General features: G+C 37.7%; 3 protein-coding genes across 3 annotated transcripts; 1 reads left to right on the top strand and 2 right to left on the bottom strand.

The window, feature by feature from the left end:
* Positions 1-567: 567 nt before the first annotated feature.
* Positions 568-3,621, bottom strand: LOC108598620 (thioredoxin-2). The gene is made up of 3 exons (XM_017985322.1): positions 3,489-3,621; positions 1,177-1,323; positions 568-1,118 (listed from the first exon to the last, which is right to left on the bottom strand). Exons 1-3 carry the CDS (start codon positions 3,510-3,512, stop codon positions 969-971), a joined length of 321 nt encoding a protein of 106 aa, XP_017840811.1. The 5' UTR covers positions 3,513-3,621; the 3' UTR covers positions 568-968.
* A 535-nt stretch (positions 3,622-4,156) lies between these two features.
* Positions 4,157-9,473, bottom strand: LOC108600578 (transcription factor glial cells missing 2). Its single transcript, XM_017988251.1, has 3 exons — positions 9,178-9,473; positions 5,113-5,930; positions 4,157-5,055 (listed from the first exon to the last, which is right to left on the bottom strand). The coding sequence occupies exons 1-3, from the start codon at positions 9,186-9,188 to the stop codon at positions 4,241-4,243; spliced, it is 1,644 nt and encodes a 547-aa protein (XP_017843740.1). The 5' UTR covers positions 9,189-9,473; the 3' UTR covers positions 4,157-4,240.
* An 8,962-nt stretch (positions 9,474-18,435) lies between these two features.
* On the top strand, positions 18,436-20,502 carry LOC108607613 (venom carboxylesterase-6). The gene is made up of 4 exons (XM_017998526.1): positions 18,436-19,329; positions 19,385-19,595; positions 19,799-20,249; positions 20,304-20,502. Exons 1-4 carry the CDS (start codon positions 18,436-18,438, stop codon positions 20,500-20,502), a joined length of 1,755 nt encoding a protein of 584 aa, XP_017854015.1.
* Positions 20,503-22,280: the final 1,778 nt, after the last annotated feature.

Raw genomic sequence — 22,280 nt, 5'->3', positions numbered from 1 at the left:
TCAGCTGCTTATAACAGCGAAGCACACAGTGCGCAAATAATTATTTGAAAAATAAACATATTTAACGAATTTAAATTACACAAAATGTGCCAATAATTGAGATAAAATTGTGTCATTTTATTGAATTTGAGTGCTATATTTAATAATTTTGCTGAAAATTAGTTAATATAATAAAAACCGCCTGGCTCTTCAATCTGTTTGATCAATCATCGATGCATTTTAGCGATACTTACCGATGTTAGGCTAAAACATCGGCTGTTGAATTTCAAATTTGCCATCACACAACCGCCATAATGTAATGTTATCTAGCTGTCAATTGCCTAACAGTGCGATAACAGTAACAGTAACATGCTCCATTAAATTACAAGACCCTCGGCTCTTAGCGCCATATATTTATATTTGAATCACAGAGATAAAGACTTTAAGAATATAATTGCATTTTACGACTTGTAATTGCACTTGGCTTATCTCAATATAAATTGTATCTTATCAAACTCATATCCAATCGTATTGATTAATACTTGGCTGGTTGAAATTCGTCAAGGTGAAGTATCACAGTTGTAAAAATTGTTTTAAATAAATTTATTTAATTTCGCTTTGCTGTTTCTGCTCTTTTCAACATATTACAATATTCTTTACAAAAACTGAACCCGTATTACAAAGATTAATTAAGCAATATTTATTTTAGTTTATTTTTAACATTAAAAGCCACTTTCAGTATCTCAATTTGTTGAATCTGCTGCGCTGCAGTGTTGAACACACAAGTTATTTATGTTAATTTAAAATGCTCTTGCTTTGCAAACTATGAATCCATCAGTTAAATCATGTGAAAATAATTCTGAGAAGATTTGTTGTGTGGGGCATGTGTCACTGGCAAACGTTGCACTTAGTGTTATATACATAATTAACTAAATGGTATGACGAACAAACTCAAGTATACAATTAAACGAATTATCTTGCAATTCATTTTACATGAGCCTCTCAATGGTCTCCGTCAATTTAGCGATGTTGGCGCCAGCAAAATTTTCCTTCGGCACTTCGTTCTTGATGAATATAAAGGTGGGCATGCTGGAAACGTTGTACTCCATGGCAATATCCTCGCAGTCATCAACATCGACCTATAATAAATGACCATAAATTAATAAATCTTTTTAGCAAAGTTTGTGGTTAACTTACCTTGATGACAACAATCTTTTCGGAATGCAGCTGCGCCAGCTCCTCCAGCTTGGGTGCAATCATCTTGCAAGGACCACACCAGGTGGCAAAGAAATCCACAACAACCAATTTATCGCCAGCAGTCTTCAGCTGGTTCTTGAAGTCAGCCTGTAAATTAAGCAAATTAAAAAACATTAAAAATACATTTTACACGATGTCCTTATTAGATTATTGTGTCAGCATAGTCACATTTTATGCTTTAAGTGATTACTAACTACATGAGCTTATAATTTGCTTAGTCTATCGATTAATTTTTGGCGGCTACTGTAACACGTTCTGCTCTTATCAGTATCTGTATGTATTTGTGTGTGTGTGTGTGTGATAAGCGCAATAAAAACAACTTGCATAGCTTTAGTATTAAACTGTACATAATTTGTACATATTTATACATTTATACATATTATATATATAGACAGAACACATAGTGTGATAGTGTCATGGTTTAAACAGCTCGTAGCGGCTTTTGCAATATAATATTTGCATTTGTTCTTTTATTTATTCGCAGCTAGACGCGTGGGGCATGAGTTTACCTGAAGCCCATTTGCTTAATTGCTTTTCTATTGACTAACTAACGTGTCGCACACTTGCAACAGCCCACAAATTCCCTTGACCCAAACTAAATTCTTAGCAACGCTTTGAAAAACAAAAAAGTAATTTAAAGCTGCGGAAACAAATGTTTGCAAATAATTTGAAAATTTTAAAATTCCATGAGCTCATATTTCTCTTTTGCAAATTTGAAATACTTTGTGTGTTTATTGCAAAATTTATTGTTAAAATCGATGAAAATTATGGTGCCAGTAATTTCCCCAACATTAACGCCTTTAAGTTGTTAAGTCTTATCTTGATCATCAAACCAACTAATGCATACATATGTACATTAGTATGAAAGCAACAATCATATAAAATCAAATCAATATATAAACAATTTACTTGTGTAGTGGGCGTATGCTTACTACACTTTCACTTAAACACCAGTTCTGATACTTGATTGTTTGTTGCTAGAACAGTCTCGTGTCACGTTTTTTTTTAAGCTGACCTTTGATTAATTGTAGTCATTCACAACACGACATTGTGGCCATGTAGCTTGGGCCTAATGATTCATCAGCCAGACATGATGAAAAGATAAAATGTATTTAAATTCAGCAAAGATAGTTCCGAAAGTATTTCATCATTTTCAATACATAGAAATGTTTACTAAACACAATGTCATAAAAATATTTGCATACTTGAATTTAAATTTAAAGTTGAGCTTCAACCTACGCTTAAAAAACTTCAAATATGTGTAAGCATATGAATCACTTGAATTTATAAAAAAAAAACAAATTACTTTGAAAAAAGTTTGAAATATTTATCATGTTGCTATTTAAAAAGAATGAACAAACCGGATATGCAAATGATAATTTTGCGAAGATATGCAAAATGTTAAATTTTAAATTAATATTTTATAATGAGCACTTAAGCAGTAGTTAGCTATTAAGCTAGTGTAACATAATGTTGAGTGTTTGATTATTATGACATCACAAGCAATATTATATATGAAATATTTACGCTAAGTTTCTAAACATTTATAGAATTTTTGTAATAAAATTATAAATTCTGAACCGGTTTACCGCCAAAACATGGTACGTAATCGTTGAACTAAATTGGGTCACCCTGTTTGTCCTACTAGCTAATAAACTGAAACCGCTTAAGTGATACGGTGAAAATGCACAATCATTTCACAATAAAAACTAAAATGGGGTAAGCCTAATAAACGAAACGTGTCTCAAAGTATAGTACATACATATAGTATGTATGTATATATTTATATACAATAGATACTTGTAAATAAGTTGCATAAAATAAATCCAATTGGCAGTTTATATGGCGTCGCTTTGGCTTTTGATTCTGTGTGCTTGTCTGAGATGATATCATTGGTATGCTACTTCTACTGGTAAGACACTTTTATTTTCGCCCAGAGCGTCAAAAGTAGCAACAACCAAATGTTAAAGATATATGTACATATGTATGCACATACATATCTATGTATGTATTGTAGAAAGCGTATGGCAATTGACCAAAGAGCTCATAAAACAACAAAAACTAATGATATGAGTGGACAATCACACCCATACATACAGATACATTATATATACGAATAGTTATACATATGTAAAAATGTACATATACATATACATATGTATGTATGTTGCTTCTCGAAGGGTTGCTGTTATTTATTTCACATAATTACTTAACCTCTATTTATTCACATTGCATTTACATTTAACACTTACCGCATCTTTCACAGAGTACACCATTTTGCTAAGTTTTAATTAGTTTTCTTAATTAACCGGTAAAAAGAGGTAATCTTTTTGCTTATTTTGTGTACAGCCACGCGGGAACACAACTAGCTCGAGTGAATTTATAAAAATTAATGTACAAGTTCACGCTTACGCAGCTTATATACCATATGCATAATACAGTAGGTGACAGAAGTATGCGCACTGCAATCATTTACACATTTGTTGCTGGTTTGCGTCAGATTTTTTAAATATTTTAAATACGTAATATTTTTGCTATATAAGATCAATTATTAACCAGCAAAATCATTCAAAGTAGCTAATTTAGCGTTATAAATATCGAAATTACCATTAAAAATTCAAATAGTACTTTTTTGACTCAGTGTATGTCTCAAAAAAAAAATATACTGAGGCTCATAGTATGACCAGCGCAATATAAAAATACTAAGGCTGAACAGTTTTACAGCAATAGCTAATCACCACTATGAAGCGCTTGGAGCGCCACCACACATTTCTTTTTACTCGCCTTTAGTCGGCAGATGGCGCTTATTGGCGGCAAATTTGAATTTGACAAGTCTTCGATTTGTAAAATAACATTTGTATAATTTATTTTCGTTTGCCAAAAAAACAATAAGAAACAATACTACGCTACACATTGAAATAAAGATTTCAAAACTTTCATTTTGTTTATAAACCTACGCTAAGAACTAAGTGCAATATGCAATATGATAATTAAGTACTATTTATCAATGGGCAGCATGTGCTGATTGTGCCTGCGCGTGATGCAAATGATGATGATGGTGATGGTGATAGGTAAGCGTGGGAGTTGCTGTGTTTGCCACAGCAGACATGGAGGCGCCACCAGCGCTTGCCGCATAGCCATAATTATAATTATTATAATTATAATTATAATTACTTTGCTCATTGGCGTTGGCGTTGCCCGACGTCGTATCAAAGTAACTGACGCCGTTGTAGCTATTTGCACTTTCATAGTAATGCGCATGTCCAGCAGCAAAATTGTTGCCAAACTGTTCGTAATCCGACTTTGAGTCGCGATTATAATAATAGTCATAGTTATCCTGCTCATAACCAGCCACAGGTTGCGCCTCCACAGTGGCATTATACTTGATCGTAGGTGCCACCGACTCGCTCTTACAGCTTAACTCCGTTGAGCCCAAATGTTTTATCTGCGAGTAGTTGATGAACTCTGGCTCGGGTGTGGCCAGCTGCGAGTTGGTCTCATAGCTGGCAAGCTGGCAACTGTTGCTGCTGTAGCTGGCGCTGGACTGTTGATAGGGCTCGGCTATGCAAGTGTAGGGTAGGCTGGGAGATTTGCTGGGCGCTGCAGTTGCGGCAGTGGGCGTGGCATGGTAGATGGGATAATTGTACGTAATATGCTGATGATTCACACTATAGACATTGGCAGTGGGCTCTGGCTCAGCTGTAGCCAGTGGCCATGAGTTGTTCACATAGTTGGAGCTTTGGCTAAGTTGATGAGCGCGCGTTGTATCCTCCAGATAGCTGCAGGTGCAGTGGCTATAGCTGGTGCACTTGCCACAAGCTGCAAGGAAATTTGACAGTAAATAAATGCAAATCCTTAGATTAGTTGTGTACACACCATTAAACTGATAAATTTCCAGCGCTGAATGGCTATTGCTCGCTTGACTACGCTTGAGCACCTTGCCCATAAGATTCTGTTGCTGCTTCACCTGCTTAACCAAACCCGCTATCACTGATTTTTTAGCTGCTGTATTAGCTCTAGCTCCTGTTGTTGTTGTTGTTGCTTTGCCTGTGGCCAGCGGCACACGGCCAAACGCACGCTTGGAGACGCTGGAGTTCTTGGGATCTGGACGCAGATGATCATGCACGCCCTTAGCCTGAAAGAAGATGGCATTGCCCGAATGCCGCCAGAAATGTGTGACAGGATAACCGCAGTGCCCACGACAGGGCTTGATCTCCAGCCGACCACCACGACAACTTTTATTCGGACACGCCTTGCCCTCCTGCTTGCGTCGCGCCTTGTCGCAAATCGCCGGCCGCAGATTAATCTTGGAGCCATTGGCCAGGGTGCAGTGCTGCGAGCAGACCAAGACACCCAGGCAGCTCTTCTTTAATATATTAACATTATGATTGTTCGTGTTGCGCATGGCCCAGCCGGAGATGTGCTTCTTGGCCTCCTCGTTGTGCATGGAGTAGACGAGACGCACATGGCCATCGCTCCACTCGCTAAACTCATCGAATTCAATGTCTGCCACTTGTGGCACTATCGCATCATTTATATCCCAATCCCGCTTCGATTTATGCGTCGTCGTCATGGCGCTGCTGCTCGAAATTGCTTGCGGACTGCTCGACTGCTGTTGTTGCTGCTGCTGCTGTTGCTGGATGGGCTCAGATTGTGAGTACTGTTGGTAGTGCGCCTTGAAATTGTAGCCATTTCTATAAATAAATAATTTCAAATAGAAAATAATAATAGCAGCAGCAACTATTTGTAATAAATACTGTCCCCAAACATTTTAAATGCAAGCATTTATTCATTCACAAGGTAAAAAAATTACTATCGTTTTGATTTGCAAACTATATACATACATAAATTTATAATTTATATATAGTACTGGGAAATAGGTTAAACTGAATTGAATAATTTTATGTGGTCTGTTTAGCCACAGAGAATAGAGTTCTACATTCGAAAGGGCATATTTGGTTATAGCAGAAGGCCTTGGTCAGTTCAAATATATTGTTACTTTTTTTTAGTTTTTGAGGTAAATCATTTAATGATTCTGGAGAGAATGTAGTTTAATATTCTATACCCTTTTGTTTTACTTATTTCTATTCGTTTCATTTTTATATAATTAATAAACATGTTTAGACGTTGTGAAATACAACAAAGAGTTTTGAAAAGTTATCTATAACTTATATGACTGCTAGAAATTTTGAAACTTTCTGATAAATTCAAAATTGCAATTCTGTTCTATAATTTTTGGTTTTATCATATCAACCTATAAATATAAATACATATAAGCTGACCGCATTTTTGATAACAAGTCGAATAGCCACGCTTATTATTCAAAAATATTACATACATATCCAGGATATATACATAATAACCCAGGGGAGTAGAAAAAATTCAAATTCTTTCTGTATTATTTTATGATTAGACTTCAATGTATTCTCAAAAGTTTTTTCGGCTTTTATTTTATTTATATATATTTTATTTATATTTTAGTTACATTATCAGAGCGGGAATACATTGACAATATTTTGTCATATGCCACGCTCCCATCAGCCCTTTTTCAATATATGACAAAAAAAATGTTGCTTGATTTTTTATTTCTTAATGTTTTTAGTTTTGAAGCCTCTTGCAATCCTTTCAAAAATAACTGTTATTTATGGAGCAAAAAATATGAATCACAGATAAATGTTATTTAATAGTAAAAATAAATAAATAACCATTAAAAATTATTTTTATAATTAAATAAAAAAAAATATAGCTTTTTTGCAGAATCATAGACGGGAAGTAAATACAAGTCATTTGGTGTTTACAAAAGTTTCCTAACACGTCTCCTTATATTTGATTTTTTTGGTTGACAATTTTACGATATAACAGTTATTTTCGGTCACTGTTCAGTTATTTAAAGTGAAAAACAAACATTTACTTGCAATGCTGCGGGCCAGGTCTAAGGTCTTAGTCTCTAAGCAGAGCAGCATGCAAATCAATTAGAAGCTAAGAGAAACACACAACAATTGAGCGCCTAAGCTTTATGTGTGTATAGCTAAGCTTAGAAACTATTAATTTAATTGCATTTCTAAATGTTGGCAATGAATTCGAAACGAGACAAGTTTATGATTTGGTATGTGGTGAAGCGTGGGGGAGCCAACGCTTTGCCTGAATTTTTATGCATGTCATGAAACGCATAACTCTTGAGGGCGTCGCTTAAGACTGACATTAAATTGTCAGTTTAGACAGCCAGAGAGATACCGTTAGTATGCGAGAGAGACCTAGTTGTAAGCCAAGATGTTTACACATAAACAGAATTATTGACACTTAAAGCGCCGGCGCTGAGTCAGCCCCAAGCCCAATCAAGCTGATCGACTGTCGCTCTATATGTTTCTCTCAGTTCTGCGTGTGTGGGGGGCGACACGCTTATGTCTGAGATTTATGCAGCAAACGTTTAGTGGGGACTCGCTCTACAATTAGCAATAAATTTGTCTAACCAACACGTTTGATTCTATTGCTGCTCATTAGAAGGCGCCCTGTGGGCTTCGAGTTCTAGTCGTTTGATTCTTTTTTTTTTTATGTCTACTGGGAAGTGCGGAGCTGCTGCTGTGATACCTGGGCCCATCCATCGATGGTCGATGGTGGTCCAGAGCGTGAACCTGTTTCAGAATGTTTTTTGTTGTTGTCGCTTGTCGCGCGCTTTGTTTTGGGTTCGTAAATTGACTGCTTGACACTTTCGTAGCGCTTATCTGATGTTGATAGCGTCACATCGTTGTTTTGTGTGTTCTCCATGCTGCTCATAATAACTTTGTCACCTACAAAATATGTCTATATATATAAATATATAGTTAGTAAGGCTTGGTCACCTTTCACTCTAGCCCCAGAGCTCTTTTGGAGTCTCTGCCCCCGCGTTGTGGGCATGCGTGTGTGGTCTATGCCGCATGCCACAAGCCGTAAGCCATTCCATGCCCCCCGGCGGCTTTTTCGGCTGTCATTAAGTCAGCCCTACAGGGCTATGTCTCTCTCTCTCAGCGTGATAATAAAGCGTTTGAAATAATTTGAATAATTTTTAACTTAGAAATTAATGTTTTTTTTTCATATACATCAGGTCTGGTATTTGTAGCTCTAGTGGCTTATCAGCAAAATTGCGTTTTGCAAAAAAAAATTTTTTGTTCATATAAATGCGGAAAAAAAATGATTTTCAAATATCATCAATCTCTTTTATTTATTTTTATGATTGAATGTGTTCAGCAAATCTTTATTTGTCAGTTTATAATCAATTACCGTAAATATTGGAAAACATGTAAATTAAATTTATTATATGTTGATCCAATTGCTTTAAATCTGCATTTCATACTTATTTTCTTTATCTTTAATGCCTTTTGCAATAAGCGTGTTTGATTAATCTGCTTATAATTCAACCACAACTACGTATTGATTTGTATATAAATAAATTGAATAAGAAAATTAATTCAATGCTTTTAATTGTATTTAATTACAAATACTAATATGACGCTTGTTTTTATTTTGCAACATTTCTTTCTTGACGCGCATACTTCTTAGCTTACTTCTTATTAATATAAATAATTCGAATCATAAAAAGAATTATTGAACTTTATATCCCTTTATGCTTTATGAATTTAAATTAATTTCTAATCTGCGTATATTTTATTAAAGGTTTCTAATATTCTACTATTCCTAATATATACCTAATATAAAACAAAAATTCATTGAAACCACAAAATATGTATGCCCAATTGTATTGATAAGGAATTCTAAGAATTTGTTTATATATATTTTCCAGTTTGATATACCCAAAAAGTTTAAGCTTTATTTTGCAAATATTTCAGAGACTGGGGATTTATTTATTCATTAATTTATTCATCAGTTGTAGCTGCTTATCGCTAAGAGCTGCCTATTTATATATCTGGCGCCAAGGGAATCTCTTTGCCACGCGATGAAACTTACAAAACAACCATATTCCAAATCCAATTAATGCTTTATCCACCCGGTGTGTATATCCAATAGTTGAGTTCACTTCACAATTGCCATTTGGCTTTCAAATACATTTAGCACAATTTAGTTGCTGTTAGTTAGCAACTTCGAGCGTTTAACCGTCGCTAGTCAGACGCCGCTTTGGACACAGAAACACACGCGAGAGCGTTTGAAACAACGGCCGACCTTTTACTGTGACAACCTGTGTGTGCAGCAGGGCAAAATGTACGTACAACAAATTGAGAAGTAAAACAAAAAAGACAAAAGCAACGCTTGCCAAGTTTTGTCAACAATGTGAAATGATATTGTAAACTGGCACTGGCTCCACCTACAAAAACCAACAACAACGAGCTGCTGCTGCTGCTGCTGCTGCTGCTGCTGAGAGTCGCACAAAGAGACGCGCAATGGACCCAGAGACCCCAACAGACAGCAAAGACATACAAACCTATCGTACACCCGCATAAATTTGGCAAAAAAAACTCCACGACGGCGCATAATCAACAGCCCAGCCAACTCCAAGAGCAGCAATAGGGAGCTGCAGATATAACACAGAGCCCAGAGCCCGAGCTCTCGGGCCACAGCTGCCACTCGTCGTAGTGCTGCAAACGATAAACAAGAGTCGCCGCTGTCGCTGCTGCTGCTGCTGCTGCTGCCTAAGCAATTCCAAGCGTATTCCAGTCGTCGCTCATTGGTCGGATAATAGCTAGCTCTCTATTTCGCTCTCTCCCTCGCTCTCTCTGAGTGTGGCCTGACGTCCGTCCATTGCTCATTATCGGTATCTGTAGCTGAGCGCATAAAGCGTTGGTGGGGGGTTATCGCTTATCTCAACATTATTGAACAATTTAATTATTTACTTATTATGCTTATCAGACGCACATTGTGCTGAAAATTTTCTTTTCTCGTTTGCCTGCGATAGCTTCAAGTAGCTAAAAGCAGAAGCATATTAATCCAAGTTCACTAAAGCATTATTTTAAAGCATTTATCCATCACAATATTCAAGACATTCAAACATAAAGTTGAACAAGTATAAAAGTTATGCTTACAACATTTAAAGCACATTAAATGCCCATTTAAATTTAATTTAAAACCTTTGAAATATTGCGGCATTGCATTAAAAACATATTTATTTACTTGTTATTGGGTTATATTATTATCTGCACAAATTTCAGTGGCTTGCCAGTCCCTCTATTTAATTGACCGATATGTTGCATCAGTTTTGTTGTGTATATAAATTCCACTGAGTTACAATAGATATAGAAAATTAATTAAACAGCTGCAGCACAATTCCTAGAGCTCAATTTATAGTAATATATTATTTTTTTTTTGAAATTTTGGATATTTTTTCTCTTGCCAAGCTAATAAAAATATTAAACAATCTTCGCTGCTTCAATGCTTTAATCGCTTTTAAGAACAAACAGATTGACTACCAGACTTGCAAATTAACAGTTACAATATGTTATCAGTTGCTTCGACACCGACTTCTCAGTAATTACATAATTATATCAACTACTGTTTGGATGCACAAAAGTTAACTGAAAATCCCCTGCGGAAATCGCAGAGCGCCACAATTTCAAACAGCGCGAGCCCCACAATTAAGAAAATATGCTCAAATTTTTGTTGGCTGGCATCTGCCATTTGCAAGTACAATAAGAGCCACAAGCACAAGCAAAAATAAGCATAAACAAATGAAAATAATAACATGGCCAAGAGGCAAAAGAATGAAGAAGAGTGCTGGTGCGTCTTTTGTTTTATTTTTTTTCACCTGATCAGCGCCCGCATTGCCATTTGGGTTAAAGCAGCAACAAATGGAAATAAAACAAATTTATGCATCCCAGTTAACAGTTAAAAAAAATTAAACTGCCTTTTGGCTTATTGTTAGAGCAAAGTTGGCTTGCCGACAAATAGGCGTTAAAGTGAAAATTGTAGTAAGAGTTGGCAGTTGACAGGAAGTGCAAGCGGCTGGCAACTGGCTGCTGCTCATTGACTGTGACCCATAATTAAAAGGGCAATACGCATTGCTTATACGGGATTGGGCCCTCAAGATGTTTGCTATACTATACAATATAGTAAGTAGATATAGCCGTGAGTAATAAATGTGGCTAAAATGGCCGACAGTTAGTTTTCTTGTTGAGTGGCTGCTGCTGTTGGGGTTTTCATTTTTGTTGCTGTTGTTGTTGTCGCTTTAACGCTCCAGTCCAGCAAATTATACGGGTGACAAAAACATATTTCAATGCTAGAAACAAACACACACACACACACTCATATCGCTTGTAAATGTTTAGTTTGTTGCAGCTGCTTAGGGCCGAACTCACTGCGTTGACTTTTTGCAATTAATTGCTCAACATTATTTTATAATCATGCCTTGTTTAATGTAGATACACCTAGTGTGGTCCAACTCGAGCTCCAACCGCGCTGTCTGGCTGCGCTCTAATGAGCGCGTGCTCATCCAAAAGCTTCAAGCTGTTACCAAAAAAAATAAAAAAAAGGGCCTGTCATTGCAGACGCCACAACAACAACAACGTAAAAAATCAAAGTTATTTGTTGAGATTAATCATTTCGATTTCTTGCTGTTAAAATAAATAAAAATTGTTATAGTTTGAAATGGTTTCCTTAACGCTTTAAGCTCGTATATATAATTAATTAATTAACTGTGGTGTATGCACTGAGAAAATTGTTGACAAGACTGAATTTGATCGATAACTTGATAGTACTTTAGCGATAGTTTGATGGAAAAAATGTAAGCTCCATCAAAGACTAGATTCTGTTCTATAATCTTTCGATTTACAAAAAATATTTTCAAAACTGTCTAGTATATTCCTGAATAAAAACAATCGATACTCTCGAAAATATAATTTTAAAATACATATGTATAATACTTATTTTATACATTATTAATCCACTGTATACAAATTTATTATTATTTTTCTTCAACTGTAAATGATTGGGGTTAAATCACATATAGGCTATATAAGCTCTACAAAGTGTGACTTGTGGCATTCACAATAATCTCCAAAGGCAATTTTTCCATTTACGCAATTAATTGCTTCGCACACTGGGCGGTCCGGCTAATAGATCAATGGAAACAACAACAACAACAACAGCAATAGCAATAGAAAAATATTTTAAATGCGGATTAACGTTTTGCTCAATGACTGATTAATCTTTTTCACACAACTAAGCTTCACCCACGAACCTTTAAAATTTGTTATATGTATATTTATATTTAGAAATAGTTTTCGAAGCAGACAGATTTTTGACAAATGTGTTTTTTGTTGTTAAGAAATAATGCTAATGGGTTTCCCAAGTTCGTGGCCTTATAAATGAGTTCGATTAGATCCCAATTATAATGATGAGTTGTTCGCTCAGCCAAATGAGCCTTAATATAAGAAAAAAAACACAACTTTTTGATTATAAAAATTATGACTCATAAATTTAATTTTATGACTCTCTCAAGAATTTGTGCAGCAGCCAAGAAAGGTGCCAAAATTATATAGCCACATGCTTGTAATTTGCTGCAGTTGCAACTGCTTAAAAAGCAGTTGATTTTTTGTTCTCATACTACACTTGATCATCAATCGAAATTGCTTGAGTCGCTTGTCTTACACTCTAATCAGTTAAATGAACTGTTGAAAATTTGCCACATTTGCAGCATAATGATTTTAATGGCGCTGCCATTTTGCCTGCTGGCCACGCGTACAGCTCGCTCGCTTGTTTAAACAATAAGCAGGGCATTGCATTTTCGCTGGCCCTAAGCAAAAGCCATTTGCACTAATGTGTTTTGGGCCAGCAAACGTTTGATTAACTCACACTCACACTCACAGTCACAGTCACATGCATTGTCAAGCCAAGGAACTTGGCCTAAACATGGGTTGCGTTGCAGTCGTGCACTTGCTACCAAATTGAGTTTCGGGCCCAAGCATATTAGCTTTGGTATTCTCTCTTGACCTTGCCCTTGCTACTCACTGGTTCTTAACCCTTTGATGTCGGCTCTGCTTACTTATCTCGCTGGCATTAATTAAATTACATTGCTTCTGTGCTTCAGCGAGCTCAGATGCAGCGATAAGATACGAGCTGGCTAAAGCGACTTGACTACTGGGTGGCGTTGAAAGCTTTAATCGTTTTATAATTGTTTCAGCTGATAGCAACAACATGTTGGAGATTTTTTGTAAGCTAAAGCATGTGGTATGGATAGTAACGAATTTGCTGTCGATTTGTAAAATTATAAAAGCAACTTGAACTGAATTTAATTATGGAGCGACCGTTTACGCAATCTTAAATAAGAGTGTACCAAATTATAGTTTTAAAAGTGCATTACGATAAATAAAAATATATTGAAAATATATCTACAAATTAAAATATTTATTTTTCAACAAAAACTCTGTCATTAGAACTTTTTTGATACTTCGTCGTTTTTCCTTGTATTAATATTGACATTATCATTATAATTATTGCTATTTTTTCTATTTTCAATATTATTATAAATTGCATTTTTTGTATTAATTTATTGCACAATTTTTAATTGCGACTGCTTTCATGAATAAATAAAAAAAAGTAAACCAAGATTAAGTTGAGCCACATGAATAAAAGCAGCGCAGCTGTAGTTTAAGTAAGCCAAGCTAATGACGCACAGCATCCCAAAAGGCAAGCTGTGCAATCGTCCCGCATGAAACCAATGTAATCAAGTGGCCAAAAGTAGCGTAGCGCCAGTTCACCAAGGTGCGACTGCGACCCAGAGCAGACGAGAAGCCGAGACATGAGAGCTACCCAAGCCAAGGAGAGCAGGATGAAGATGAGGACAAGGCGGACGCCAAAAATGAACGGTTCATGTAGACATTTAACTTAATTACGATTATGATTATGATTGTTGAGCATGGGGGGCGCATTGGGGACTATAAGCTCAACTTTATCAGCAGATCAAAGGCGACATTGGGCCAAGTGAAGCGAAATCAAAGGATCACAATTTATTAATATTCACTTAATGTGCGCAGACAGGTGCTGTGTGCTCTAGACAAAGTAAATAATAATAATAACAACAATTAATTTAGTTCTTGCGGAGTACACTAAGTCGAACTTATGAGCAGCACGTAGACGGCACGGGTTAAATTCTCAAACAGACCACGAAAAAGGAAGTGGCAAAGACTGCGGCAAGCCGCCAAGCAGCTGCAGCAACTGCAACTGCAACTGCAACAGCAACTGCCAACTTATGCTGGCGGCTGCAAGTGGCAGTCAAAAGATTTACATGCCAGTCAGCTACACAGACTCAAGACGTGGCACGTGGCACGTGCTGTGCATGCAGCATTACCAAAAAAAAAAATAAAATACAGAAAAAAAAGAAGAACAAATATGCTCAAGGTGCAAACAGAAAAACTCCCACGTTCATTTACAGTTCGGCCCACTCCAAATTGATGGATAGGCCAAAATGCAAAAGTTGCAAATCAAAGAGCGAGCTCATCATATGATCAATCACTTTATATATGGTACTGTCTGTCGATCTGTCAGTTTGTTGTGCCTCATGCAAACAGAGCTGATAACAATTGCAACTGACACTTTTACCGTTGCCACCAATTGTTGTTAATGTCGCGCCTGTTTATTATTTTTACCCCTCGCCAGTTTTAGTGTGGAGTGTGCGCCTCTTCACAATTGAAACTACTTTTGCATATGGTCTCAGCTCATGTGATTAAGACTATTCAGAGTAGCAGCTGCTTTAGCACTCGACTGCAGCTAATGGGTATTTAAATTGCATTAAGTTAAAAGTGAGCAAGAAGTTGTAAAGCAGAAATTGAGAGAGAGAGAGGCCTATGACACTTTAGAGAGCGTAAGCTTCTTCTGACTGTCAGTGAGAGCAATATGACTTGCAAACGAACTGAGCATACGCAGATTGTCTCTCTTCTTCGCTTCCAATCACAGAGCAAAGCGAAACCTTATCTGATCTACAAACACAACTGCACATGCATAGTCCCGTTGCTGTAGTCCCACTAGTCAAAATATGATTTTGCAATTGCTTGCGTACACTGGTAAAAATCAGTTCTACTTTTTGCTGCTAATGAATCATATATAGATTATGTACATGCATATAGTACATATATTTGTGCATAGGGGAATACATATATGTAATATTTATATTGTTTCCTCCCTACTTCTAAGTAAGTGTTGTTATAATTATTAATATTTTAGATTTGCAAATTTAAACAAACATTACATTAATGGCAGTGTGGCTAATTACAGGTACATATAGTTAAATATATTGGTTTTAATATATTTTTCATTTATTTCTTCTTATTTTATTTAGTATTAACTATATTATTATTTCACATTTTATAACGGCAAAAATTATTTATAGTTTTATTTGCAAAAACAACAAAAGACTTAGAAATTAAAAATATTTATTCATTCTTATAATAAAAGTATTGCAGTTGAAATTCTTATGAAACTAAATGTGTTGTAGAAACTGTTAAGTGCTTGGTGCCCAGATGGCTGAACTTTGTTTTTATTTGATTAAAAAATGAAAATATTAATTGTAGAAATATATGTATACATGAATTCATTCTTCAAATAAGGCCTAAATTAATAACTTTCAAGCGAATAAAAAAATGCACATACACATATCAGTAAATTTTATATGCTGGTACTTCCGTGGCCATTCAATATGCAAACAATTATGCATTCAACAAATTTAATAAGGTTTTTTTTTTGAGGCGCAACTTCTTTTATAATATTTTGCTTAATTTTGTATACCTTTATTTTTGGCAACTGACATGCGTGACAATTTGAAACACAAATGCATTTTGCCCATAAATTGTGTTAGTCGCGTGCCTGGCTGGCGCTACGGTATCCAGATATGGTAGACCCATAAAAACTAACAAACAAATCCAACTAATTAGCTAATATTTTTGTTGAACAACAATTCGCGGGCGTATTATCAAATGCAAATTGGCATTAAAACACACACACACACACACACATGGCAAAAACCACGAAAAACAGTAAGTTGATATTTTTGGTTGAACAACAATGGAAATAGCGCTTGATTTTTGTGGGCCATAAATAACTAAAAATCATTTGGCCCAGAACGACCTTAGAGCAGGCGCCAAACACACATTTCATTAGTCAAAGCGCATTTAGGGGTGGGTTGCAACCCTCTTGATGCAATAGAATGCAATGCTAATTTTCAACAGACAAACGCCTCACTAACTAATGATTAGAACACAATAAATTATGCATTTTGACATTGCAAACAAAATTGTTGTTCTCTCTCTCTCTCTTTTTTTATGCGATTGCTATCAGTGGCAAGTTCTAGCGAATATTGTGTGCCGGACCACACAACTTTTTGTTTTAGCTTGGCTTCTGACAAATATGTCAGCTAATTAAAACTAAAATTGAAAGCGCACACACACACACATTTTTAATAGGAAAAACCCACAAAATCACCACAGGCAGCAACAGCAAAGAGACACTCGAGACACGCCAGGAGTCGTAAAAATTCAACACACTTCACACCTCACGACATTTGCCACGTTTGCAGACACATCCTGTGGCGCATGGCACAACCGACTAGCGTCTAGTCATTAGTGTCTGGGGCTTCGCATCTTGAGGCGTCTGTGACTCTGTCACCTGCCGTGCCCAACCCCGTCCTAGACTCATCGTTGATGTTACAATTACCTGGTAATACCCTAAAGACCACAGAATGTCTAACAACAGCACAGCTTGCCAGCAAATACTTGTGTGTGTGTGTGTGTGTGTGTGTGTGTGTGTACCAAGAGCTAGGCGTGAGCTGAGCAAATGATCTTGACAACGACTTGGGCGAGGCCAACGAAGTGCACTTATGCCATCAATTATGCTGCCTGGAGAGCTCCAATGGAGTTGAGTCTGAGTTACGAAGAGCTTATGCACGCGCCAGTTTAAATTACCAAAAGAAAGTTGGAGTATAGTAAGCCTACGATAGCCCCTACATAAAGTATAAGTAAAATAAATTATAGTAGTTTAAAATTCGATTGCAATATTATAATTACGTTACATATTTAAATGCGACAAAATGATATTTTAAATTGAACACAAATTCCAAGGTAAATTAAACTGTTAAACGGTTAAAAAAATGATGAAAATCTGGGTAAGTTTGTAGAAAGTGGTGATCATCTGGCTAATCACTAATCACTCTTGATTGAAAGTGATGCAAATCTGATTAAGTTAACGATCAGAAGCTGTACTATGCTCAAGTTTTGTTATGTTATTCTGAAATAGTGTATATCCTCTATATTACTATTAACATTAAAGTCAATAGAGTATTGTACGTAGACTATAAACTATATATGTATATAGTATAGACTAGCCAGAAGAAGTATTATATTATAGACTATAAGTTATATCGTACATGTATATATCTAGTTGTTTTATAGTCTTTGCCAAAACCCTTTCAAAACGCTTTAGTTCACATCATTATCAGTTCTCATGTCCTAAATGTTTCACACCATGCATGAAAGTAAGGAAGTAGCTACCAAGTTGGCAAACATACGGCCCAATATAAATCCAATTAGCACGCTTTTGTCTGAGAGCCCCTGAGCCACACACAAAAACTGACAATTTATGAGCAAACAGATCAGCAGATCGGCAAAAGAAAAGGTAGAGAATAAGCGGAAGATGAGCACAAAGGAACACTTAGCGCACCTCTCAATTCTCCGAGTTTTTAGGGGTGTGTCTTTCGTCATATTGCTGCCGTTGCTAAACTTTATGACTTGAGCGCCTTTTATGCTCAACATTAAACGCTATTAGCAAGCGTTTAAGGATCACTTTGTTGTTCGCTTATCTTTTTGTTGGATTGGGTCACTGAGGTTAAAAGGACGTAGAGGGTGTTTAAATGCGCTGTTAATCTAATAAGCCGCAAGCACGCAAACAAGTTCACGTGGGAAAATTGGAGCAAATAACAAATAACAGAATTAAATATTAGAACTCTTGTGCTGTTGGGTGTGTGCGTGGGCAGTTGGCATTGCGCCTGGGTCTGGGTCTGGGTGTGTGTGGGAAGCATTGGGTTATTTATGGTTAACAGCAGTCCAAGTCCGCGATGGTCAATTGGATATGGGAAGAACTTGGAACTGCAACAAGGAAGCAAAAACCAACGCCCAAATGTCAGCCTACAACTTGCTGCTCATTAATTTGCAAATTTAATGGCTTCACCAGCTCCAGCCTCCAAGCTATAAAAGGCGACTGCTCCAACTGCAAGCTGCACAGTCTGTGAAAATGTGGCAACTTTCGTGTTTACTGCTGCTGCTGCTACTTTGTGGCAACTTTGTGCATGGCCAAAATGTAAGTGAACTGTCCAAGACGCTCGAGGAATCAGAACCACCCATTGGCAGTGACAAAGAGCTTTCGGATTTGGTCATTACCACAGCGCTGGGAAAAATACGTGGCACCATTCTTCCCTCGCAAGCAGGACGTAACTTCTACGCCTTTCGTGGCATTCCCTATGCCAAGGCGCCGATCGATAATCTCCGCTTTCAGCCGCCGCAGCCGATTGAACAATGGTTTGATATACTCGATGCTACCTTTGATGGACCCAAGTGCCCGCAGCCCGGACTCTATAGCGACGATGTCACTGAGGATTGCCTGCGTCTCAACATCTACACACGCGAGCTGCCCAGCGAGACGGCACCGAATCCCAAGAAGCCCGTCATAGTCTTCATACATCCCGGTAGCTTCTACTCCCTGTCTGGACAGAGCAAAAACTTTGCTGGCCCGCAGTATTTTATGGATCGCAACCTGGTGCTAGTTAGCTTCAACTATCGCTTGGGCTCGCTGGGATTTCTGGCGACGGGCACAGCGCAGGCGCCTGGCAACATGGGACTCAAGGATCAGGTCATGCTGCTGCGTTGGGTCAAGCTGCATATTTCACGCTTTGGTGGCGATCCAAATGCAATTACTCTGCTGGGATATGGTGCGGGCGCCATGGCGGTTACACTGCATATGGTTTCGCCCATGTCGAAGGGTTTGTTTCATCGCGCTATTGTAATGAGTGGCGCCGCCACAGGTCAGTGGACGCTGCCAACGCATCAGATGGATCTGGTCAAGAAGCAGGCAACACTTTTGCATTGCAACACTGAGCAGATTAGCGAAATGCTCGATTGTCTACGAGGCGTAAGCTGAAGAGTCTCAATATATATATCGGCCCACTAACAAAATTTCTTTATAGAAACATTATTTGGAATATGCCAACAGCTTGAATTCCATGTTTGAGTTTGGTCGCAATCCTTTAATGCTTTGGAAACCTGTGCTGGAGCCGGACTTTGGTCAGGAGCGCTTTCTCATTGAAGATCCAGTGCGCAGTTACCAGAATGGTGACTTTATGAAAGTGCCCATTATAACAGGCATGACCAAGGATGAGTTTGTGGGACCAGCCATATGTAAGTGCAGACTCTGTACATAAAATATATACAAAACGGTCTTATACCGGGGTGCCAAAGAATTTCAAATCAATCTTAAACCAAGCCAATATCAGCTCACAGCTTAGATCTCTCTCAGAGACTTCAAACTAATATCTTTAGATACTTTTAAGAATTTATTAGCACTATGTGAAGGGTCTCATACTGTCGGCTTCTTTTCACAGCCATACTACAAAGTCCTCGACTGCTCAGCGCTTTCAATGAGAATTTTGCTGCCCTCGCGCCCATTTGTTTTCTGTATGAAGGCAATGCCCGTGCTCACAACATTAGTCAGGAGCTGCGTCAATATTATCTGGCGGATGCGCCACTTAGTGTTAACGCTTCGCTGCCAGCTTTAGCTCGACTCTACTCGGACGCCTTGACCGGCTTTGGCATACATCGATTTGTGCACTTGGCCGCTCGCTCCACCAAGGTGTACTACTATCGATTTGGATATCAGGGCGGACATAGTCACATACACTATCCAGAGGATGCGCCCTATGGCGTGGTGCATCACGATGATCTGTTGTATCTGTTCATGCAGCTCTCCATTAATCGCATGTTCACCGAGGACGATGATGAATTTCGCATGGTTGACATTATGACGCGTATGTTTTCCGCTTTTGCCTACAAGGGGTAAGTGACAGATGTTTGAAGTTAAGTGCTCGAATTAAAGTCTGTCTGCCGCAGCGATCCAAATAAGCCCAGCGATGAGCGCTTGCGCAACATACGCTGGCGCCCCTTTAGCTTCAAGAAGCGCTATTATCTGGACATTGGCGATGAGCTCAGCATGCTGGAGGGTCTCAATGCCGAGCGCTATGAGATCTGGAAGCGTTTGTTTCCGCTCAATTGGCGTCGCCAGACCAAGGAGCAGTATACTAGTATTTGAAATTAAAAGTGTCTACTGTACTTGTTCCCTATATGAAAGGCATGCAATTTAGTATTTTAAAACAAATTCGTTGTTTCAATTTAGAGTTACCCCCAGTATTGTGTATTTTGTTTGCAGTTGCCAAGTGACAAACCAATTGGCATAATTTTCAGTTCCAATTTGAAGTCTCCCTGGTTTTAGTTTTTTTTTTTTGGTAGGTATGCGTGTCATCACTGTGTGGGTGCATATATTAACCGTTAGCATTGGTACGTGTCGTGCATTATGGACTGCCAAAGTGATCGCGTGCCATGAAATGCACTGAGAGAATAAATAAGGCTGTAATGAAAAAATAATAGAACTTCTGACTATTTACAATTCATTTCGCTCAGTACCCCAAGTGTTGCTGTCATTCAACGACAATTAATATTTTTTTTAAGTATGAAAAATCTGAAATCTTTTATTTACTTGCAGCAAATAAAAAAAATAGTTCAAGGTTGAGATGAATATAATACAATTTACTTCAAGTTCTGACTATTAAAAATGAACATAGTTCTATTTAGTATCATTATAGATATTGTATTTTTATTTTAAGAACGATAAATTAATTTAACAAAGTTTAAGATCAAATTTCGTTAGCCCAATTTATTATATTTCGCTCAGTGTACAGCTCTTAGTTGGCACACAGATGTTGCTGTTTTGTTTTTGTTTTTGGTGTGTGTGGCACTCGCAACCTATTTTCATTTTTATTGCTCTTATCGGAGTTTGGTTACGCTTGACAGCATGACAATGTCAAAAAGCGAGCTGCCGCACATCGTATTGGACTACACCATCCATATCCTCGTTCACTCATTAGCATAGAGAGCAGAGCATATGACGCCCCATACCACAGAGCTGGTGCCAATTGGCAATTGCCGGCGAGCTGTAGTTACAAAATTCCAATAGAGCATGAGTCACGCCATAGCATCATCAGAAATAGGGATCTTGCTTGAGTCCTGTGTGAGCGAGGGTGTTGCCAGTTGGAAATATGCATTGCCTAATTTATTCATATATGCAAATTGCTACTGCGGTTTGACTGACTGAACTGGACTCGGAGTCGTCGCTATCTGTGGCAATAGATCTGTGTAATGGGGTTGCACATTTTGATCGTTTCCACTTTAGTTTTAATTGTTTGGCTTGTCAGCGTTTGGTGGCATCAACATATGTTGCATGCATCAATTTTAACAATTTGTTAGCTGTGGCAATAGGAAAGAAGGCTGAAAGCTGCTTGTGCGCCGCTTGCTCATGCCAATAAAATATTTTGACGCTAGACAAAGATTTCAATTTCCAGCGAAATGCAAGCGCAAATAAAGTTGTGTGCCCAGTCAGCCAGTGGCGTCTCCCAAGAGGGATTGCAAATTCATTCTGCTATAAAAATTCAGCACTACGCGACTGCTCTGCCTATCAGATGAAGTCGTTTTAGAAATGCCTGCTGTGCTCACCAAACGCACGAATTGCCTGCCAGTTGTTGTTTTTTATATTTACTTTTGTTTGCCATTTCTGTATTTGGTTTTTTTTTTTATTTTATTGACTGATGGAAATCGCTCAAATGCTATTGCAAAATTTCACTACGCTCTGCGCTTTGGCACCACAAAATGTAATTAGATTGCCTGCCAGGCACCCAACAGTCTGAGCTCAAACGTTTGAGCGCCCCAGAGACTCAACCACAAACTAAGCAAACGTGAGTTGCTGTGGTTGCTGCCACAACGACGACGACGCGTGCTTGGAACTCCTGCTGTCAACATCAATGCGCAGGAATCTTT

Source organism: Drosophila busckii, chromosome 2L (assembly GCF_011750605.1).
Source record: "Drosophila busckii strain San Diego stock center, stock number 13000-0081.31 chromosome 2L, ASM1175060v1, whole genome shotgun sequence".
NCBI classification, from domain to species: Eukaryota; Metazoa; Arthropoda; class Insecta; order Diptera; family Drosophilidae; genus Drosophila; species Drosophila busckii.
The sequence above is the reverse complement of the archived record's forward strand: the minus strand, read 5'-3'. Positions and strand labels throughout refer to the sequence as shown.